Genomic DNA, 22,402 nt, shown 5'->3' on the forward strand with positions numbered 1-22,402 from the left:
AGAACACTTGTGTATTACTTTGCAAGGAACTTGGCACAAAGAAGGAGCCTAATGAATGCTTGCCATTTTGATGATTAATAGCAGAAATGAGCTCCAACAGGAAGAAACTGGTCAATAACTTATGGCAGACAGATGCTGTTTATTACAGAATGGCCAAAACGTTGTCTTGAAAATTGGTGAAGAGCTCAACGAAACTGCCTGAAGTAATGTATATTTATGTATTGATGCTGTAAAGTCTGACAGAAGTAACTGCCTATCTTGTAAAAGCTGTCAAATACGAAGAAGAGGAAACAGAGTCTACAGCTGCATGGTGGGATCCAATCCTTTGAGCTTATCTGTTTCTCCTCTCCCACTTTCTCTAGTGACCATGTACTACTGCAGAGCCAGAAGAGACAGTCAGTGCACACTCTGTGGGACAGCTCAAGGAGAAGGGAAGCTCAGCACTCAGTGTCCTGCTTTAAGGAGCTGCACTCCGACCCCACGCTCCCCACCCCATCACATCTGTAGCTGGGAAGGCCAGCTTCCCAGAGAGGCACTGACTCCCTTTGTTTCAAGGGAGTCCTGCCTGGCTGTCAAGTCCGCCTGGCCACCCTTGGGGACCAGGAGACAGTACTCACAGAATTCACTGCCTCTTTGACTCCTAGTCCCAGAACCTGCTCCATCATTATGCTTAACCTTATTCCCCAATAGCCACACAGATGCCTGTCTCGAAGGAAGCCTCAGTCCCAAGCTCAAGAGTCTCTGTATCTGGTCAGCAGAGGGCCAAGCCTAAGCTGCAGCAGGCAGGGTCGAGGACTGAGTTCCGGAAGCCTGCCAGTACAGAGGCAGAGAGGGGTGAACACACAGTTTACGACTAAATACTGTGGCTACTGAGGTGTGAGTGAGGGTACGGTGCGAGGGTAGCAGGAAGCCACTGAGAGACTGTTACTCTTCTAGTACTGACGTCTTCTGAGCCTTCAAAAGTCACTCTGGCTATGGGAGTGGAAAGTGGACCAGGGGGCTAACACCAATCAAAACCCCAATTAGGAGCTGGGGCAGTGATGTCAAAAACACTCAGGAGGCAGAGGCAGGCAGATCTCTAAGGCCAACCTGGTCTATAGTGCAAGTTCTAGGACAGCCAGGGCTACACAGAGAAACCCTATCTTGAAAAAAACAAAAACAAAAAACCAAACCCAACCAACCAAACAAGATAAAACAAAACAACAAAAAAGTGTCAGTTAGGACCTTTATGCAAAAATTGAGTTAAAAGGGGGCTGGAGAGATGGCTCAGCAGTTAAGAGCACTTGCTGCTCTTGTAGAGGCCCTGGATTTGACCCCCAGAACCCATATGACAGCTTACAAGCATCTGTAACTCCAGCTCCACAGCATATGGTGCCTTCTAGCCTCTAACCAGGTACGTATGTACAGGGAGCATTAAGGCAGAAGATCAAAGGCCTTAGGAACAACCTCAGTGCCAGGAAATGAGTCAAGGTTGTGTCCTGTTTCCACACCTGGTGAGAACACAGGTGAAGAAATGAATCCGAAATGGAGGGGCCCAGGAGGAAATGTCAAGACACAGCAGGAAGTTCTGAGGGTTAGAGCCGGTCTGGGCTGAGGTTGATCTGAGGTCTGTGGAAATTATGTGAAAAAGAAAAGAGAGGAAAGGGATAGGGGAAGGAATGAATCTAGAGGAACCAATACACTGGGAGGACAGGAGGAGGGAGGGGAGCACTCAGGATGAAGGAGAGGAAAAAGGCAGTCATAGTGATCTCTGCCTAATAGAAATCAGGCAGGCTGGGAGCTGGAGGGGCCCTGTCCACCTCTGGGAGGCCCCTGGGAGCTGGAGGGGCCCTGTCCGATTCTGGGAGGCCCCCAGGCCCCTGCTGAGACCATCTGGTCGGCCCTTTCAGTGCAGGGTCTGCCCCAGCGTCTCCTCTAGGGCCTGTCTGTGCTCTATAAGCACAGCTAGACGGCGGTGGGTAGAGGGCCACTCAGGTACCAGGCTCATCCAGCCCCGGTGGGCTGAGTGCTGTCCTCTGGCTGGGTCTCAGAGCCTCTGCCCAGTGGCTGGAAGTCTTCTCCAGCTCAGGGAGAAGACTTAGGGTCAAGCCCTGCCATCTGCTGAGAGACAGAGCCACCTAGTGGACATGAGGTGGCAGATCCCTCACCCGCCTAGCCCTTTGTCTGAATTTAGGCCACCTAGGCAGAGACAACCTGGCATTTGGTGCATGAGCTGAGGTTGGCTCTGCCAATGGAGAAGGTGGAGGGTTAGAATTTCCTGGAGACCCCCTCAGTCTCACAGCATGGACAGACACACAGGCTCCTGGCCAGTACTCTACACTAGTCTGGGGTTTTATAAATATGCATTTGTGTGTGGCTTATTTGTCACAGAGAAACTAAAGAAGGCTTGAGAAGATCTTCTTCCTGGCCCTGATTCACAGTCCTTGGAATCCCCAAGCCTCCTGAAGCAGCATGTGTCCAGGTCTAGGTGACTTCCATAGGTAAGGGGCATTAGCAGCAGTGCGGGCTGTGGATATGACTCCTCCTCCCCTCTCCAGGAAACCCCGGCCACAGCAAAGAAAGCACCTCTGGAGGCCACACACCCAAGAGGCCCTGGGTTCCAGAGCCTATGGACAGCCACACCTACCTGCCCACAGCTGCTTTCGGCTACACCAGCAGTTTTGGAGGCCAAGCCCAGTGAGGTCATGTGGTCACCTCCTTTTCTACGACAGCCTCACATAGCCCTCACAACATCAGCCTCACTGTGTAGTCAAGAATGACTTCGCTGACTCTCCTGTGTCTGCTTCACCCATTTATCTGGTGCTGGGGGCTGAACCAAGGTTTCATGGTTGCTAGGCAAGCACTCTGCCAGCAGAGCTTCATCCTCAGCCTTCACTGTGACCTTCTGAAACAACCCAGCAGACTGCATTTGCGCTCTCAATCGCTGGTTCTGCAATGTGAGTTTTCATATCTGTGCATACATATGCTTTATATATGCATGAGCTAGAGTCTCATGTATCCCAAGCTGGTCTTGAACTCTTGCTAGGATTACAAGCACGTGCCAACATGTCCAGCCAGCTAAATAATAACTTTTATTTAATTTATTTTTGTAAATAATAAGCAGTAACTTTGAAACTATTTATGTTATTAGTTTTAATCGTGTATATGTGGGTCTGTATGTGTGAGTGCAGATGCTGATGGAGGCCGGAGGCGACAGACTGGAGTTATAGGTAGTTGTGATGCCTGATGTGGGTGTTGGGAATTGAACTCAGGCCCTCTGCAAAAACAGTACTTGCTCTTAAATGCTAAGCCATCCCTCTGGCCAACATCTAACTTCCTAAAGGCAGGGGATATAACTCAGGAGTAGAGTGCCTACCCAGCATGTCCAAGGCCCTGGGTTTGATTCCTAATACCACAAAACAGATTCTTCACTTCTTACAAAAGAATGCATGGACAACATAAAAAAAATATTATAAAATTTGCTAACTTGAAAGTGAAAGTTCATTATGGTAACCTATGCTCAGTCACTTTGCTCTATCAAGGGCCCTTAGTAGCACAATCTGGCATGCATGAGGCTCCAGGACTGATCTTCAACACCACATAAACCATTTTTCCCTACTAATAGCTGAGTAAGTATCCCATTCGCTACACACACACACACACACACACACACACACACACACACACACACGAATGATTGAATGTATGTGGCAGGGGACATGTGCTGGGTGTTCCCTATTTTGACATGCTCCCATAGCTCCTTACCTATTATGGGCGCTCCTCTAGGGACATTTACACAGAGAATCAGAAACTCAGTGGCTCAGGATCACATGGGGAAGAAAGGAAGTCCCAGGAATTCAGAGTCTGAAGGGTGGACCTGCCTTAGGAGCTAGGAGGGGAAACCCAGACCAGCCACAGGAAAGAAAAGGACTCCTCCCAGAGCCAGTGGGAAGTTAGGGCAGATGGTAAACATGCTTGGCTGTGCAGTTGCTTAGCATGCAGTCCACCTGAGCAGTCATGCCTGGGCAGGCTGCATATGATACATGCACTCTCCCAAATTGTTCTCTGAGTTCCCTGAGTTCCCTGGAAGGTTTCTGCTGAGCTGGCTGGGCCCCGCCAAGCACCAGTGTTGGGGGAGCAGCCCTGTATCATGGCCGAGTCCACAACATGCAGGAGAAGCAGGGCGGCGGCCCAGCGTGCTGAACCTGCTTTCCTCCCCAGCAGCCCAACACAGCAAACGCACTGCTCTGGTGGCTGCCCCTGCCTAGGCATGCCGTGGCCCATCTTTTGTTTGTTCTTTTTGAGAGAGGGTTTCTCTGTGTAGCTCTGGCTGTCCTGGAAGTCACTCTGTAGACCAGGCTGGCCTCCCGTGTGCTGGGTTAAAGGCACGCCATACCACCACCTGCCTGGGCCACTAAGATATCTTATAGCCTAGCTGAAAAGTCCCAACAACTCTTGAGAAGACTAACAGGAAAGGAGTGTGAGAAGCAGCTGCTGGCAGGGCTGTGCTGCAGAGTAAGGCTGAGCCTTCAGAGAGGAAGCGCCTCTACAACAGCAAGGGCCATGGAGCTGCCCAGCAGCCTTGTTGGTGAGGAGCAGGCTTGATTCCTGGGCACCTCTGTATGGTCAAGGGCAATGACTTACTATAACTGGAAGTCATACAAGTAACAGTTGTCAACTCCAAATGACTACCTTTCGATCCCTGGCCCAGCCCCTGTTGTACAATAAACACTCCAGTGGGACTTTTGACTGTGAGGACCCTCAGAACTCCCTTGGGCATATGGAGACAGCAATCCTTTTGAGCCATCCCTTCCTGCTACTGCCAGACCCCCCAGTCACTGCACAGCTGTCTCCACGAGGACAGTGCTCTCGGAACAGGCTGAGCAGTTTTGCTGTCCCTCAACTGGTGGAATGGACAGGGGTCAGGGCGAAGGTTAAAGGAGGCAATAATCACAGTGTCGGCAATTACTCGGGTCCACAGCCATGTCCATCTCCCCCCTCCTCCAGGCCTAGAAAGGGGAACTGCCTGCCTGCTGGATCTGTGGCTCCCACCCGAGGAAGGAGACAGGACACGACAGAAGACTGTGGATGCGAGGGAACAGCAGTCTCTTTTCTCTAAACTCCCGGGTCACCCATTCAGCTTTGTAAAGAACCACTGCTTGGTGCCCGGGGAGGGCTTGGCTGGTGCCTCGGCTCACCCTGGTCGATGGAGTGCTGCGGCAGCTGGCTGAGCTGGCTGCTGACTACCCCCGCGTAGGTGCGCAGGAATTCTTCCTCGCTGGCGGTCAACTGCGGGGTGAGAGTGCTGTGGTGAGAGGAGCAGGCACCCGTTCCCCAAAAGGCCCCTACCTAATGCCACGAGTGCCTCCCCTCTTGAGGCTCCTGGCTCTCTATTCCTGCCATCCTGCTTCCGACCTGAAAACTAGGTCCCTGAAGTTCATATGCCTTGCCACTCACTTCACGTCCAGATCACTGTCTATTCAGGTGTAGAGAAGGTTTGAAAGTCAGGCCCTGGCCAGACATCAATGGCCATTCAGCAATCCCAAATCCCTCCATTTATTTATTTATTTATTTATTTATTTATTTATTTATTTATTTATTTTTCAAAAGATGCCCCTGCACTTGCTTGTCTCCTGCGCTCCTTGGTGGCCACCTTGCCCAGCTGCCCCTCACCTGCCCCGAGGAGAGAAGCCTCTCTGAGGGCTCTGAGGGTCAGAAAGGAAATTCCCCACCATCCCTGGCTCAAAATAAAAAGTGGAGTGGGAAGATAAGCTCAGCAATGCTCCCCAAACTGTCCGTGCCAGGCTCTGTGCTCGGGGCACTTGAACTGGCAACAGAGACAACACACAGGCCCAACAGCCTTCTCCCCAGTTCTTGGAGACCCAGGAGGCAGCTGTGGCTGCCCCTTCCCTCCTTCAGGGTAGCAGGTACTCTGATGTTTGACACCCTACAGGCAACTCACATTTGACCCCATCTTCCTCAGCATGAGCAGTACGCGGACCTTCTGTTGAATGTACATCTCCTCCGGACTCTTCCCGGGTGCTCCCTCGCGGTTCATCCCCCTGGCCCAGCTCTGGGGACACCTGCAAGGAGATGAGAGGTGTTGGGGGAGAATTCCATGATACACTTTAATACTGACACCTGTGGGTGACGCGCCCCTTTCTCAAGTAGTCCCCCACAGGGACCTCATTTCTGACAGCACAAGAGAGGTTGTAGAGGAGGCAGCAGGGCCTCAAGACTTCTTGAGCTGAGGCCCAGGCTGAGAGGACGGCCAAGGTTTCTGTTAGGAGCCACAGGAGAGATGAGGAATGAGGTCCCAAGAGTCCTAGGTTTTCAACGGAAGCGACATGCACAGGAAGTAAAAGGGCTTGATCAGAAGTGGCAAGGTGGGGCCTTTGGCTCAAGAAACTGGGAGATCAGTGACAGACAGCTCCCGAAGCAGTGAGAGCCCCATGCAAGCCACTGCCAAACTCAAGAAGCCAGCTCCTGGGCAAGGCACAGGGGAGTCCCTCTCCAGGGGTGTCCGCCCAGGCTATGCACTGGCAGAGCTGCCGCTGCCACCCTTACTCACCCACCCTTACTCACCCACCCCACCTGCCAGGCAGCTCCCGAAGACAACTGTGAAGGCCAGTGGCTGTGTCCAGGTGTCTCTGGCCTGAGCTACAGCCAGCCCACGAGAGAGAAGCCCAGAGCCTCCTCCTCCAGAAGGAGCTGAGGGAGAGGAGGCAGGATCGAGGGGTTTGGGTTACACACTTGAACTCTTGGACAAGTCAGAAATAACGCAGCAGCTGGTGGGGTGGAGCCTCAGCAGCCCTGCTACCAGGGAGCTGCACTCGGGGAATGAGGGAACCCGGCCGACAGGCTCCGGACACTCCTTACACCATCCACGCTCAGTGGCCCAGGAGTCCTTCAGGGATATGCTGGACAAGGCAGTACTCCATGCCAAGGGCGTACCCGGGAATGTGCCAGAGCCTGGGGAACAGCTCTGAGTATCTACTCGTCAGCTGCTCAAAAGCCTAATGGGGCCCTCGCCCTGAGAGCCCACACAACAGGTTAAAAACCTGGCCAGCTGGGGCTGACATCATGCCTGCATACTTGACACAGCGCAGGGCTACTAGAGTCTTTGTATCCACCCTTGGAACCCTAGAATCCCAACTTCTTTCTTCTGTGGTCCACCCCTTCCAACTCATCCTGGGCTCAGAAAAGGGCCAAGGTAACTACTAGCGGCTGGAAAAAGGCACAGTGGCCTCACACATAATCTCCAGGGCACACAGCAGCCTGCAGAGGACCCGCACTTGGCACAGAACTCGGCAGGAAAGCAAAGTTCTAGGGCAGCTTTCCTTCACTTAACCTGTTCTCCCTCCAGTTCACATACCAGCACTGCGGGCCAGGGACAGACTGCATGCGGCTTTGCGGTGATCCCTGCCCAGACCCTGAGTATGGATGCTATGGCCCCACCTCTTTCCTAATGCTTCCATGTGGCCTCGGCCTCATAGGCCACTCACGTCCTCCACTGTCTTTTCCCCTACAGAGAGACTACAACAATCCACATAGGTCAGGAGGGATGCCACCATCCGCAGCCTAGTCCTACCTGAAAATACATTTCTTAGTGCTGGCTGGTGCCAGCCAGGCCCAGTGTGACCAGCCCTGGCCCCTGTGCAGCCCAGCTCTCCCTACTCCTTCACTGGCCAGCCTCTGCACTGGGTACCAACCCCTGGGCCCAGAACTGGCTTCATCTCAGCCTCAAGGTGCCTTTCCAGGGGAGCCAGTTCTGTGCTGTCACCTCTTGTCACACAGCCCTGTCTCACTGTCCTAGTTTCCTGTGTCTTGTTGGAGTGTCTGCTTATTGTCTCTTCCCTTTTCTGATGGAAGGCCAGGCTGCATCTTCCCAGGGCTTGGTACCCAGCAGGCTCTTAACAAGCACTGTCCACCTGGTTGAATGGAACAGGGGAATAGTCTTCAGTGTGTCAGATCCCCCTCTGCTGTACACATACCAATTTGGAACCAGGTCATAGTATTAAGAAACTTAAGTAAGCTGGGTGTGGCAGACACAGGCTGATCTCTGTGAGCTCAAGGCCAGCCTGGTCTACAAAGAGAGTTCTAGGACAGCCAGGGATACACAAAAAAACCCTGTCTCAAAAACCCAAAAACTAAAAATAACAAAAAAGGAAGAAAGGAAGGAAGAAAGAAAGAAAGCAACAAACAAACAAACAAACTTAACTCATATTCCTACAACCAGATTTGGCTTTCCCAAAGGACTCCCTCTCTCAAAGTGCTTAGTGTAGCCTGAGCCCCTGTGACTTCCAGCAAACATCACAAGTGTTCCATGAAGCCTTTAAACTGGGAATCAGAACTCCCATGGGCAAAATCTTTCAATTCTGTCCAGTGCTCAAGGGTCATCCCCCCAAGAAAGCTGCATGGCATGCAAGGCAGCAGCCACTAGGTGTCGCCATACACAAAGCATTGGAGTTTTCAGGGTATCTTGCTAACCCAAGAGGATTCCTGCTGTCATTCCCCGAGGAAGCTCTTCTGAAGCACACTGTAATCACAGTGGGTCCCAGGAACTCATATCTATTCTCTCGGAGAGCTGCTCCTATGGGACGGTGGTCTAGTTAGTGTTGTCATGCCCCAGGACCCCTAGAGAGCTGCTCCTACAGGACAGTGGACATTATTCAGCCATTTCACACAGGGTGTATGTTACAGAACTCTATCCCACAGCTTTTCTTTTTTTAAATTTATTATGTATACAATGTTCTGTCTGCATGTACACCTGCAGTCCAGAAGAGGGCACCAGATCTAGATGATGTGAGCCATCATGTGGTTGTGGGAATTGAACTCAGGACCTCTGGAAGAGCAGCCAGTGCTCTCAACCTCTGAGCCATCTCGCCAGCCCCTGACCCACAGCTTTAGCCTTGCACACCCCACAGACTGGCATATCCCATCCTCTTTGCTCATCAGGCTTGCTGTGAAGTTTCGGGGTTTTCGGCAGCAGAGCTCAATGGGGTCTTTGGAGTCAGGTCACTCTTACTCCAACATACTTGCCTGGCACAAAGCTGTTTCTGAAACTTCAGAAGAATCTTGACTCAGCATTTCTAAAAATTCTTGTCATCCAGTGCTCTGTTCACATTTATTTCTTTATTTACGCGTCTGTGTGCTCACCACAGCACACGTGTGAAGGACAGAGAGGACAACTTCCAGTTCTCTCCCAGGGACTGAACTCTGCTTCTGTCCACTGGTGTTGTTCCAGCCCTTTGTTGCTGACCGAGCCCTGCTGCATGATGGGAAGGCACACCCAGGCAGGATCTGGGATAGAAAGTGGAGCACAGGTCCCTGCCCTTCACATTCCAGGCCAAACACTCTGGAAAGTGTCAGAACTGATGCAATTCTGTTCTAATTCACAGTAAGGGTGTCAACGCACAGAGAATTAATAATTGAAGAGACTAAATCATAACCACCTCAGACAAATGTGCTGCAAGCACATTACAGTGTGCTTGGGTTTGCTGCCTATCCAAGCGAGGATGTTATTAAATTTTCATCATGATTCTGTCGAGTACTACATTAAAGTCAGCGGGGGCTTCCTATTTTCCCCTGTAGGGATCAAGAACTGGTCTCCATTAAAATGTGCTTAAATTACATAAGCTCAAAGTGCAATTAATTTAGATACTAATTATTCATCCAAGTTTGGACCTAAGAATCAAAAGTAACAATGCATCTCAGTAATGGCTTCAGCCATCCCTACACACACCCCACCCCTGCAAACAGGGCAGGGCTTCCCTTCCACTAAGAAAACGTCTGAGGAGTGAGAGATGAACCAAAAAAAGGAAAATGGAAAGAAACAACGGGAAACTGTCAATTATGCAAATGTTGGGAGGGGCGAGGCCTGTGGTTTCTTATCAGGTACTATAAACCACAGGCTGTGCTTTAGTGCCACCTTGCCAGAAAATGCCCAGTCAGAGTCAATACAAACACTGAGGATTAGGACCCAGGACAGGCACTCGGTAGCTCTGAGCCTCCCTCTGCAAGACGGATGGCTGGGCAGGGGACAGCAGTGAGAAGAGGTTCCCAATCCCCGTGCAAGATCCACACTGGGAGAGAGCCGTGAGGGTCACAGGCTGAGACAGGCACTGAAGGGGAGAGACAGCAAGGACATCGCGGTCGCATTCCCACCTAGCCTCTGTCCAGCCCTTCATGGAGAAGAAGCCGAGACTGGGGGAGGGGAGGCGGGCACTGCCGTGTGCTGCCCTGTGCGTCTCTATCAGTGCTGATAAGGAGTCTGACAAGCTGGCCTCCCTTTGACCTGCTTGAGTGGCCCTGGAGTATAGCCACATGTGCTCATTTTTATTTATAAACCTGAAGCTAATGCTGTTGCACACTCACTTTTATAAGAAAGCAAGTATTAGTTTATAACCATGGGGGTCCTGCATCTGCTTAGAAAAATAAAAACCAGCAAGCAAGCAAACAAAGAAACCTTAAGCTGGGCCAGAATGGGCCCTTCGAGGTCACCAGGGTCGCTGCCCTCTGGATTGTACTACTTGCCTTTCATGTTAAAACACGCTAGGAAGCCAGGTGTGGTGGCCCTCACTTGTAATCCCAGTGCTTGGGAAGTAGAGGCAGGAGGACACCACAAGCTTGACACAGCCTCATCTACACTGAGTCCCAGGCCAGCCACAAACAGACAGTGACTTACTCTCAAAAACCCCAAACAAAAACACACAGCACGAGAGCTGGGCATGGAGGCTCACATCTATAATTCATGACTCAGGAGGCTGAGGCATGGAGGCTTCCCTCTAGCTTGGGCTACCTTGGGCTATATAGTGAGTTTAAAGTCAGCCTAGCTATAAAATGACAATCAAATATAATGTTTTATGTTTTGAGACAGAATGCCTCTCCATAGCCCTGGTTGCCCTGGAACTTACTGTGTAAACAAGGCTGTCCTCAAACTTACAGAAATCCACCTACCTCTGCCTCCCAAGTGCTGGGATAAAAGACATGAGCCACCATGCCTGGCTCAAAAATAATTTTCAAGGCATGAAACCATTCAAAAAAAGGAACTAAGCAATAATGGCACATGCCTACATGCCCACAATCCCATCACTTAGGAGTCGGAAGCCCAGGGATTAGGACTTCCAAGGTCATCCTCAGCTACACAGTAAATTTGAGGCCAACCTGGGCTACAGACCCTGTTTCCAGACACACAAACACACACAGACACAGACACACCCACCCACAAGGGCATGAAATCTGGGGCTGTGGCTCAGTGGTAAAACCTTTCCTTAACACGCACAAGGTGCCACCTGCAGGGCATCACACTAACAAACATCTCTGCAACTTTTAAGTACATACATGTTCTCACAGGGTTTACAGAAAAAACAAAAAACAAAAAAAAAAAACAAAAAAAACCCATATCATAGAGTTCATACAAACTCCTAACCCCGAGCAATCAATAAAGCTCAGCAGCTAAAGGTGCCTGCTGCACAGGCCTGGTGAACTGAGCTCAACTCCCAGACCTCACACGCAGGGGACCTGCAGCGTGTCACTGCTCCCCCTGCCCTATCTGAGCTCAACCCCCGGACCTCACACACAGGGGACCTGCAGCGTGTCACTGCTCCCCTGCCCTATCACATACAACAGCGACATATTTACATTTATTAAGCCAGAGTCCGCTCAAATCTCAGCCTGGAAAATCGGCAGCACCGTGGCCTTGACTGTAGGAATCCACACATCAGATAGGGCAGCTTAGTGGCACAGCCTGTGCCTTACCATGCACAAGGCCCTGGGTTCAATTCCTAACAGTGCAAGGGAAAAACAGGGAGGAAAAGGACCCCCCCCCCAAGAAACACGCATCATGTGGGGCCACGAGAAAGGCAGTCAGGTGTCTCTGGGGTATGAATCCTGAGTCTGGTCTTGAGCTCCCCTTTCCCCCCAGCACTGTCCCATGGTCACACGACAGAGCCTTCCCTCAGGTCCTTACCTGCTTCTGGAAATTAACTTCAGGCAAATAGATGCTCAACTCTAAGGGGAGGGCTGTGGCTGAGAAGAAATAGGAAGGTGCCACCCTGTGGAAACACAGAACATGGTCATGGGAGGAGCCAGAAGGGCCTAGTGGCTGCTGCAGTGGGACCTGGCGCACACGCCCCCGTGCTGAGGGAACACAACCGCTGGCACAGAGCCTGTGGCCATGGGCTCTGTTTCAGTCCAGAAATACCTGTGTGTCAGGCAAGCCCAGGAGTCTGCTCCAGCACCTCCAAGACAGGGTGCTGAGTGTGCACCTGGCCTCTCAGCTCCGGCTGAGGCAGGTCTGCCTGCTCCAGACAACACACCCTCTTCCCCTGGGTGGCCACCCTGTCTAGAGACATGGGACCAGAATGACTCAGTGTGACACGATGGGGAAGTCCCTGCCTCTGCATGAGATGACCTCCCACCCACCAATCACCTCAGTCAACAAGGCCAGGTCCCCATCTGCCTCCTGTGTGCTCCAGCTGTGTGTATCTGTGCGCATAGTTGACACCTGCCGCTTTCCACGGAGCAGACACATGTCACACACGCAGGAGTCACAACTGAGGCTGGCCTACTCCAACACCTCCTCCAAGAACCAAAGAACATGGCTTCTCTGGCCTTTCCCCAGCAACTTCATCGCACTGGCCAACCTGGTGGGGGTGTGGCCTACTGTGGAGACCTCCAGGCCACACCCAGCTGATGAGCCTCTGTGTCCCAGCCAGGCTCAACCCTGCTCATCCCTGCCAAGTCTGAGGGCAATGTGTTCTGAGCCTGGGAACATCTCCCTAGCAGCTTTCTGAAGACAAAGCTGTCAAGAAGCTGAGGAAGTGAGGAAGGCACGCTTCTACACAGAGATCTACGCGCGCACACAGGGCACTTGAACATGCAGGTGGAGGTCACAGGAGGGTGTAGGGTGTCTCCCTCCCTCACCCTTAGCCTCATTCCTTTGAGTCAAATGTCTCTCACTGATCCTGAAGCTCACCATTTTGGCTAGGCCAGCTGGCTGATAGGTTCTTAGGACCAGCCCATCTCTGTCTGCCCCACCCCACAATGAGCACATGTGGCCATGCCTTTTTTTTTTTTTACCATGGTGCTGGGAAATTGAACTCAGATCCTCATGTCTACACTACACCTGCTTTTACCCATTGCACCATCTTCCCAGCCCCACAAAGTGGTACTCCAACAGCCTCTCCAAGTCAGGCACCGCTGGATGGGTCCCTCCATCTAGAGGATGGCTGGGAGGATCATGCCAGCACCCTGCCTGACACCCCCACCCACCATCAGGGCAGCCCTATAGGAAGAGGCCATTTATAGCAATTAATTGCTCTCTTCTTCCTCCAGATATCAAAGCACTGAAATACCAAGGAACCCTGGGGAACTTCCCACCCAAGTCCTCGCATTCCTTCAAAAAGAGATGAAAAGAAAACCTCCTCCTACTTCTGAGGGGCTTTTATTTCTTCTACTATCGTGACCACTAATTGTCCCTCCTTTCCAAGGGGCTCAGGACCTTCTAAGGAGGAGAAGGGAACTTTGTGGCTTCAAGTGAAGGCATCAGAAGGCCAGCACAGCACAGGCCTTCCCAGCCAGCTATCCTAGTTGCCATTTTAAAACTCAGGCCAGCGGTCCCAGTCTACATAGAAAGAAACTAAGGCTCTGATGCAATGGTCCTGTGCATCAGATACTTCCATGCTCCAGGAGCTGGCGTCTATTCCCAGCCAGCTGTCACTGGCCAACAGTGTAACCCAAGGCTGGTCACCATCCCATGTCTTCATTCCACAGCATGTCAAGGAGCCTGAGCTGTGTGCCTCACTGGGTAAACGCGGCATGACGGTGGCTTCTTGCGCTGGGCCTTACTGTTCTGCTGCCACTGTTCTGAGAGTCTCGAATTTTCTTTCTCCTGTTTGTTTGTTTGTTTATAGGCTATCATATGGCCTGAAGCCTCAAACTCACTATGTACCAGACAATGACCTTGAACACCTTTCTACCTCCCCAGTGATAGGGTTATAGGCATGCACTACCACGCCTGCTTTTTCTTTTCTTTTCAGTGCTGGGACTGAACCCAGAGCTTCATGTATGCTAGGCAAGCACTCTATCAAGCTACACCCTCCTTACCCTCCTTTGTTGTTGTTGTTTTGGTTTTCAAGACAGGGTTTCTCTGTGTAGCCCTGGCTGTCCTCGAACTCACTATGTAGATCAGGCTGGCCTCGAACTCAGAGATCCCCCTGCCTCTGCCTCCCAAGTGCTGGGATAAAGGTGACATCAGCAAGCTAGGCTTTCTTCTTCTTCTAAGAGGCAGGTTCTTAGACAGCCCAGGCTGGCCTTCAACTCTTAGTCTGACTGCCTACAAGCATTGGGAACACAGGCGCATAGCACTAAGATGCTGTCACATGCTCTATAGCTCTTTATGGTTTTCTTGTCTATGAATCACCTATTGATCGATTGATTGTGCTGGGATCGAAACCAGGGCCCCATGCATGCCAAACCCACACCCTGCCACTGAGCTACACCCTGCAGCTCCATCTTGAAATCTGTAATAATTTAAAAATAGAGAGTCCAACATTGGGCCTCATAATGAAAGGAGGCCTCCCAAACTGCCAAGGTCCACAGTCTTGCACAGACCACTACCTAGACTCAAGAGGATTCCTGAGATCAGGCTGTACTCCACACACAATGCTCTGTTCTAGGCTCAGGCTGTGGAGGTTCAGAAAGGGGCCACTAAGACAGGGTCCTCTCAGCCAGAGACAACCAAATGCCTGAGGAAATGACATTACACACAGCCACTAGCACAAATACGATATTTTGATGGGCCACAAAGATAGGTTCAAACACAAACATTTCTAGATTGCTAACTGAAGATTACAGACTGTGCCATGTACTGCCTCCTGCCCTCCAGACGCTCAGAGACAAGAGAAGGAAAGACCCAGGGCCTTAACTCAAAGCAGGGAGTAGCAGAGCACGTGTGTGCGTGTACATGCGCACACGTGTGCGTGTGTATAAAAGCACAGGGACTAGCTCTGGGAGAAGTCGCTGTACCTGGGCCCTGAAGGATGAGCAGGAGTTAGCTGGAAGAAGAGGGCAAGGCACTGACTGAATAATCGCTGCCATCTCTCTGTGGCAGGCATTGAGAAACAGACTGATCAGCTTGTGATGAGGACAGACAGACACCACTCATGCTCTTCCCCAGCTCTGCAAAGGAGCCATTCCCCACCAACTCTGTAGGCTTCATTGGCAGGTGACTGCACAGCTTTTCCAGCCTGAATCAAGACTTGACCCCAGGTTATCTGGGCTTCTCTGTTGCCCTCCAGTAAATCAGTAAAATTGGGAGGCAGGCCTGAGGCATAGCTTTTGCTGGAATCCCACACAGGGTGGCACCTCAGGTCCTCCAGGGACATAATAAACAAGGGCACCACAGAAAAATTCCATCTGCTCCATTCTCAGTCATTAAGCTGTAACAACTTGGCTCCTGATGACAGCTCAGGTGAGTCACCCAGTTTTCAGGGTGTAGTGCCATTCTTGGGGGGTGAGCTTGGGATTAAGAATTTGTCCCAAGGATGCCAATCCAAATTCAAAGCTGTCCCAGTTCCTTCCTGCTGTGTGAAGCCAGGCCATGCTGCAGAACAATGATAATTATGATTGCTGCTGTGGCATTTCCCAATTGCCGGGTATGGAACCAGCCATGTTCTATCCATTGTCATATTTAAATTTAGACCTCACAAGCCTGCAAGGTAGGAATTATTTCCATTTTACAGATGAGGCCACTGAGGCTCGGGGAAGCAAAGCAATCTGCCCAAGGCTATGAAGGGACTCCAAGACAGAGCCTGGCTTTGAGTCCCTGCTCTGAGCTGCACCCTATGAGCAGAGGGCAGAGCTATCAGGAACACTATTGGGCAGCTGGAGATCATGTAATACACAGGAATACTGTGTCCGTGTCAGACACGATGAGTGTAATGATGACACTGTGGTTTCCTCAGGAAGTCTCCTGTGGGGTTGTTTCTGGTTTCCAGCTCCATGTGGATGGTGTTTTTCAAGCGTCTACGGCTGGGCACCACGTGCGTGCGGTATCTCCACAGCTCAGATCCCTGACACAGGGGTCACAGACAGCTGTGAGCCAACATGTGGGGTCTGAGAGCCAAACCTGGGGCCTCTGAGAGAGCAGCCAGTGCTCTTAAGCTCTGAGCCGTAGCTCCAGACTCATCACTGGTTTCTCAGAGGCACAAGCTCCAGAGTTGTAGTTAACTCTTCATCGTTTTGGGCTGAGAAGACGGTTCGGGGCTAAGAGCACCTGCTGCCCAAGCAAGAGGACCTGAGCTAACATTCTGAGCACCTAGTTAAAAAAAAGAAAAAAAGGAGACATGAGGTGATGTGTGTCTGTAACCCCAGCAACTGTGGGTGGGGACAGATGGACCTGGGAGCTCACCGACCAGCCAGTTTAGCCAAGATGGTGAGCTTCAGGCTTGGGGAGAGACCTTGTCTCAAGGGAATAAAATGGAGAGTAGTAGAGTCCAACACTCAGAGACCTCTGTGGACATGAACATAGGCACACACGTGCATAAACACACACACACACACACAGTGTCTGTGTGTGGATGTGTGTCGAGAGACAGGATGAAGGAACATACAGCAAAAATTGGTGAACTGAGCACAGAGGCACTCGCCATGTAAGCCTGACCGTCTGAGTTTGAGCCCAGAACCCACAGTGGAAGAAAAGACTACTTTTGTCTGCTGACCTCCACACATGCCACGCGGCACATGTGCCCACATGCGTTCACACACACCAACAGTAACAATGTTTTAGGAAGAAAATTTGGTGAATCTAGCAAAGGGTACATACTGCAATCCACAGCTCTTGGCTTCGGTCTCATCCTAACTGTCCACTTGGTCCCAGCTTGCGAGGCTTCAGGAGGAGACAGCTGTGAGACCTAGGCGGGGTGAACCGCTCTCTCTGGCCACAGGTCTCTGGTACAGGAGTGACTCTAATTTCGCACACGTACCCTTCCTACCTCAAGCTGCCTGCCTGCCGCTCTCAGCTGCACCGCGTTCAGATGATCCACGAGAGCCCCTCATGAGGTTCTGACATACTGAAACCTAAGCCAGCACCCGACCCATCACAGGCGGAGCAGAGTCACCAACGAAACCTCCACAGTCACAGCAGGAGGAGGAGCAGGGAAGTCCCTAAGGCCCAGGAGACGTGACTCTCTGTAGTGACCCTGGCTCACAGCAAGCCCCAGAGGCCACCATCACAAAAACAAAAGGGCTCCAGGATCCACCTGGAGGCAGCTTTCCCAGGCCAGGAGGCTACAAAGGAAGCAAAAGGCCCCTTTCATTCCGCCAGCAGCAGGGTAGCGGGTCAGATCCCGGGGTCAAGTTCACCATTACACCCCTCTGTCCCTTCTACAGCGTGGCTCTCATTGGAGGCAGTTTCACTTCCAAGGGGATACTTGGCAATGCCTGCAGACATTTTTTTAAATTGCCCTGGAGCAGAGGCAAGCAAGTGCTCTAGCTCTGAACTACATACAATCTCCAGCCTCTATAAGACTATTTGTAGATAGGGTATCTCTATGTAGCCCTGGCTGCCTGGTCTGGAACTTAATTTGTACACCAGGCTTGAAATCACACAGATCCATCCCCTCTGTCTCCTGAGTGCTGGGATTAAAGGTGTGTACCACTGTTTCCAGCCAGGAACTTTGTTTTCCAAATTTTTAATTTTTATTTTAGCCAGGTGAGGTGTCACACACCTTTGATTCCAGCATTCAGGAAGACAGAGGCAGGCAGATCTCTGTAAGTTCGAGGCTAGCCTGGTCTACAAAGTGAGTCCAGGACAGCTACCCAAAGAAACACCGTCTCAAAAAAACAACAACAAAAAATTGTTTTTAATTTTAATTGTGGGTGCTGTGTATGGTTATGTGCATGTGAGCACAGTGCCCAAGGAAACTAGAGGCATCAGTCCCCCTGGAGCTGGAGTTTCAGATGATTGTGAGCCACATGGTACGTACGGGTACTCGGAACTGAACTCAGGTCGTCTGCAAAAGCAGCAGTCTTAACCATTCAGCCATCTTTCCAGCCCCAACATTAAAGGGGGGGGGGTGTATTTTTATTTTTATTGATGTGTCTATGTGCAGGTTTAAGCACGTTCATGAAGATGCCTGCAGAGGCCAGAAGAAGGTATCCGATCCCCTGGAGCTGGAGTGAGAGGTGGTTGTGAGCCGCCTGACCTGAATGATCAGACTTGGGTTCTCTGCAACAGCAGCAATGACTTTTAACTGATGAGCTACCTGCCTTTGCCTCCCAAATGCTGTGATTAAAGGCATGTCCCACAACATCCAGCTGACGGAAGGCATTTTAAAATAAGTTATTTATTTACTTACTTAATTTTATGTGCATTGGTGTTTTGCCTGCATGTATGTCTGTGTGAGGGTGCGGGATCCCCTGGAACTGCACTTACAGACAGATGTGAGATACCACATGGGTGCTAGGAATTGAACCCAGATCTTCCGGAAGAGCAACCTAACCACTGAGCCTTCTCTCCATCCCCAGAAGATATTTTTTATTATTTCAGCTTGGAGGTTGCTACAGTTAGCCCTTTGTGTCCATGTGATCCAGGTCCAGATTCAAGCAACTAGGTTAAGGATGTTTGGAGGAAAAGAACCGTTTTCTTACTGAGCATGTACAGACTTTTCCTTCACGCCAGTACTTCTGAAACAACACAGAAGAACCATTTACATAGACTTCTCACAGAAGAACCATTTACATAGACTTCTCACGGCGTTAGGTGTTAAGAGTGGTGGCTTTAGAGTACAATAAAGGAGGCCACTGAGACAGCTCAGGAGATAAGGGTGTTTGCTACCAAACCCAATGACCTGAGTCCCATTCCCAGTGCCAACATCGAGGAAAAAGAGAAGCAACTCCTGCAAGTCATCCTCTGACCTCCACATATGTGAGATGGTTCACACACATTTTATATGTTTTTGAGGCATGGTCTTGCTATATAAACCAATTAGGCCTCAAATTCTGAGATCCATCTCCTTCTTCCTCCCAAGTGCTGGAATGTGACACCATGTTCAGCAAATAAATAAGTAAATCAGAAAAGCAGCGTGCACTGGAAGGCCTGGGGTGTAGCTCAGAGTGCTTACCTAGCCTACAGGAAGATCTGGGTTGGAACCCCTACATCACATATAACTAAGTGTAGTGTATACACTTATATTCCCAGAACTTAGGAGGTTTAGTCAGCTGGAGCACAAGTTCAAGATCATCATCAGGTACTTAGGGAGTTTGAAGGCACCCTGAGTTATAAGAATTCTGTCTCAAAAAAAAAAAAAGGATATTGGAAGATGTACATAAGCGATATGAAAACACTATCATTTTACTCAAGGGACTAGAGCATCTGCAGATTTTAGTGCCACAGATGCCCCTAAGGATACCAGACACAACCGTACTACATCAGAGCCAGGAATCAAGGCCAAGAAAAACTGTCCGATGGCCACATCACTGTTGCCAACCACACCCTGCTCTACATACCTTGGGCCTTTGCATCTGCCATTGCCTCAGCCTGAAACACCCCCCACCCTCATCCATGTCACCCAACCCTGCTGACTGTTTTCTGCCTTGTCGGTGTGTGTCAACACATCTTCCTGCACCTCTTTCTACTCAGGTTGTCGCACCTGAAGCATGGCTGAGGGCGAGCAGAAGGTGGTTTGAGGCTGTTCGGCGGCCCTGTTGCAGCATTGTCCCAGAATGCATTCTAACAGACCCGTTCGTTAAACAGGATAAACCTCCTAACAGAAAACCTTTGCTTTCCCAGGTTTCCTCTCTGGAGAGGTTTTTGTGTGCATGGGTGTTTTGCCTGCGTATCTGTGCACCACACGTACGTATGGTGCCAAGTGAGACCAGAAGAGGGCATCAGATCCCCTAGAAGTAGAGTTACAAGCAGTTGTGAGCTACCGTGTGGGTGCTGGAAATTGCCCTGCATCCTCTACAACAGTCAGTGGTTTTCACCCAAGGATCCAGCTCTCTAGCCCCATTTTTTTTTTTTTTTAAATAAGGTCTCACACCAGGTAGTGGTGGCACACGCCTATAATCCCAGCACTCAGGAGAAGGCAGAGCAGGTGGATCTCTGTGAGTTCAAGACCAGCCTGGTCTAGAAAATTAATTCCAGGACAGTCACAGCCACACAGAGAAGCCCTGTCGTGAAAAACCAAAAAATAAAAAGATACGGTCTCACTATATAGCTCTGCCTGGCCTGGGACTCTCTGTGTAGACCAGGCTTGCCTTAAACTCAGAGATTCAATTGCTTCTGCATCATAGAGTTTTGTTTGTTTCATAGACATGATCTCATGTAGCCCAGGTTGGCTACCAAACACCATGCAGGACAGGTGCCAACCACCATGCAGGACCATTTTTTCTTTTCGAGACAGGATCTCTCTGTGTAATAGCCCTATCTGTCCTGGACTCACTTTGTAGACCAGGCTAACCTCGAACTCAGAGATCTGTCTGCCTCTGCCCCACCCCCCACCCCACCCCACCATGGCTAACCCTAACTGGATTGACAGTAAGCACCTGCTTAGCTCTGGTTGGCCCGACTGGATGAAAATGTCCCCTTGAGTGTGCTGTTTGGTCTCTTGCAGCCCTTAGGTGAGTAAGCGTCACTGCTCACAGCAAGAAGCAACCCCTGGCATGTCAGCAGAAGACAAAGCACACAGGAAGAGGGTGTTAAGCTGAGGAAGCTTCTCTGCTTCTCCCAAGAGCTGTGCTCTTAGGCTCCGTAGTTCTGAACCAGAACCAGAGAGGTTTTAATTCTGCACAGGAGACAGAGATGAGGGAAGAAAGGCACAGTTCCTTTTTCTCCCCCCAGAGAACAGCTGGCACACTGGAACCTGGCCAAGTCATGGTCTAAGACCTGAAGTCAGGAACCAGCCCGCCTACAGGATCCGGCTTTAGATCCTCCTCTAATCCAGCCTGTCCCAGGACTGTCAGCCTCTGTCAAGTCCCAGGGGGGCGGGCAATGCGGGGTCTGGGCGACAGTGCATTTATGAGTGAGCGCCTCAGCTCCTGAGAGACCGCAAGCACCTCTCACACCCCAACTCAGAAGGTCTTCTACCAGGGCTGGTCCTGGCAGGGAGCATCCTAAGCAAGGGCATCAGAAGAAACCCTCTGCCCCAAGACTGGCTAACACAAGGACCCCTTTCTTCTATGACCTACAAACACCACAGATGCCCTAGGCCTCAGCTACCTGAAGAAAACTGTTTGTGTTTTATTTTTTTGTTGGTAAAATTTAGGGCCAATTTCAGGCTCACTAATCCTAAGGAAGAAGCCTAGTCAGGAAGTTCACAGAGCTTGGGTCTCTTCCACAGAAGGAGGCCAGAGTGGAAATGTGAACCCATGGGAGCTCCATCGACTCCAGTGTCTGCAGATATGTCAACTTCTTGTGACCACATTTTACTATTCTAGTTGAACTGAGAAATAGGAAATTGTTTTAAAGGGGAAGGGGAGCTAAGACAGCGGTGCACACTTGTCTGGGCAAGCTATTCCAGTTTCTTCATGAACTGCACAAGGCCTCTTCACTGAGCCACAGACCTGCGCAGTGCCCTTGATTATCATGGGCCAAGCCCATCTCCAAAGCAGGCCTGGCAGGCTCTCCCCAGGCCATCCAGGCCAGCCTACTGCTTCAAGATCATCTTCCATAGCTGGGCGTGGTGGCGCACGCCTGTGATCCCAGCACTCAGGGAGGAAGAGGCAAGCAGATCTCTGAGTTCAAGGCCAGCCTGGTCCACAAAGTGAGTCCAGAACAGCCAATGCTACACAGAGAAACCCTGTCTTGAAAAACAAAAAACAAAAACAAAACAAAAACAAAAAATCATCTTCCTGGCTCAGTGCTTAAAAGTACTAAGATCTGGGTTCAATTCCCAGAACTCACATGGTGGCTCGTTTCCATCTCTAACTTCAATTTAGGGGATCTGATACCCTCTTCTGGCCTCTGAGAGCACCAGGCAAGCACATGGTGCACAGACATGAACTTACACACAAATAATAAAAACAAACAAACAAACAAATAAATACATAAACGAACACAATCATCTCCCTCCAGAGGTCTTCTGCTTGGTCTCCCAAGCCACCTCCCAGGAGCCAGGGAGCCTCCAGCCTTCTACCATGGAGGACTAGACCATTATATCAGTGGGGTCCTGTGACAGGAGAGCTCATTATCATCACTTGTGTCCCCAGAGGCAGCAGGTCCAGCCTGTGAGCCATCCCATCTCTCTGCTCAGCTTTGGGGATGACAATTCTGGATTCACACCCAGCTTAGAACTCAAGGGGCGGCCTCCTGGGCCAAGCTCCCATTCTGAAGAAAGTTGTAGGCCACTGCCTCTTTCCAGTAGGCTCTCATCTCAGCACACAGGAATGTGTTAATTTGTGCAAAGATTATTAAGTTACA

At 50.7% G+C, this 22,402-nt stretch overlaps 1 protein-coding gene across 2 annotated transcripts in view; it reads right to left on the reverse strand.

Moving 5' to 3' along the window:
• Ctnnbip1 (catenin beta interacting protein 1) overlaps positions 1–22,402 on the reverse strand; it is a 49,047-nt gene that overhangs the window by 17,475 nt on the left and 9,170 nt on the right. Inside the window, exons 2-4 of one of the 2 annotated variants that reach the window (XM_021636212.2) lie at positions 11,951–12,035; positions 5,942–6,062; positions 5,178–5,268 (exon numbers count right to left, since the gene is read on the reverse strand). In XM_021636212.2, coding sequence (XP_021491887.1) covers positions 5,178–5,268; positions 5,942–6,037 — 187 coding nt within the window. In that variant the 5' untranslated portion in view covers positions 6,038–6,062; positions 11,951–12,035. The remainder of the gene's footprint in view (positions 1–5,177; positions 5,269–5,941; positions 6,063–11,950; positions 12,036–22,402) is intronic. The other variant, XM_021636216.2, reaches the window with a different exon arrangement.

The sequence above is a fragment of the Meriones unguiculatus genome, chromosome 3 (assembly GCF_030254825.1).
Source record: "Meriones unguiculatus strain TT.TT164.6M chromosome 3, Bangor_MerUng_6.1, whole genome shotgun sequence".
Taxonomy (NCBI): Eukaryota; Metazoa; Chordata; class Mammalia; order Rodentia; family Muridae; genus Meriones; species Meriones unguiculatus.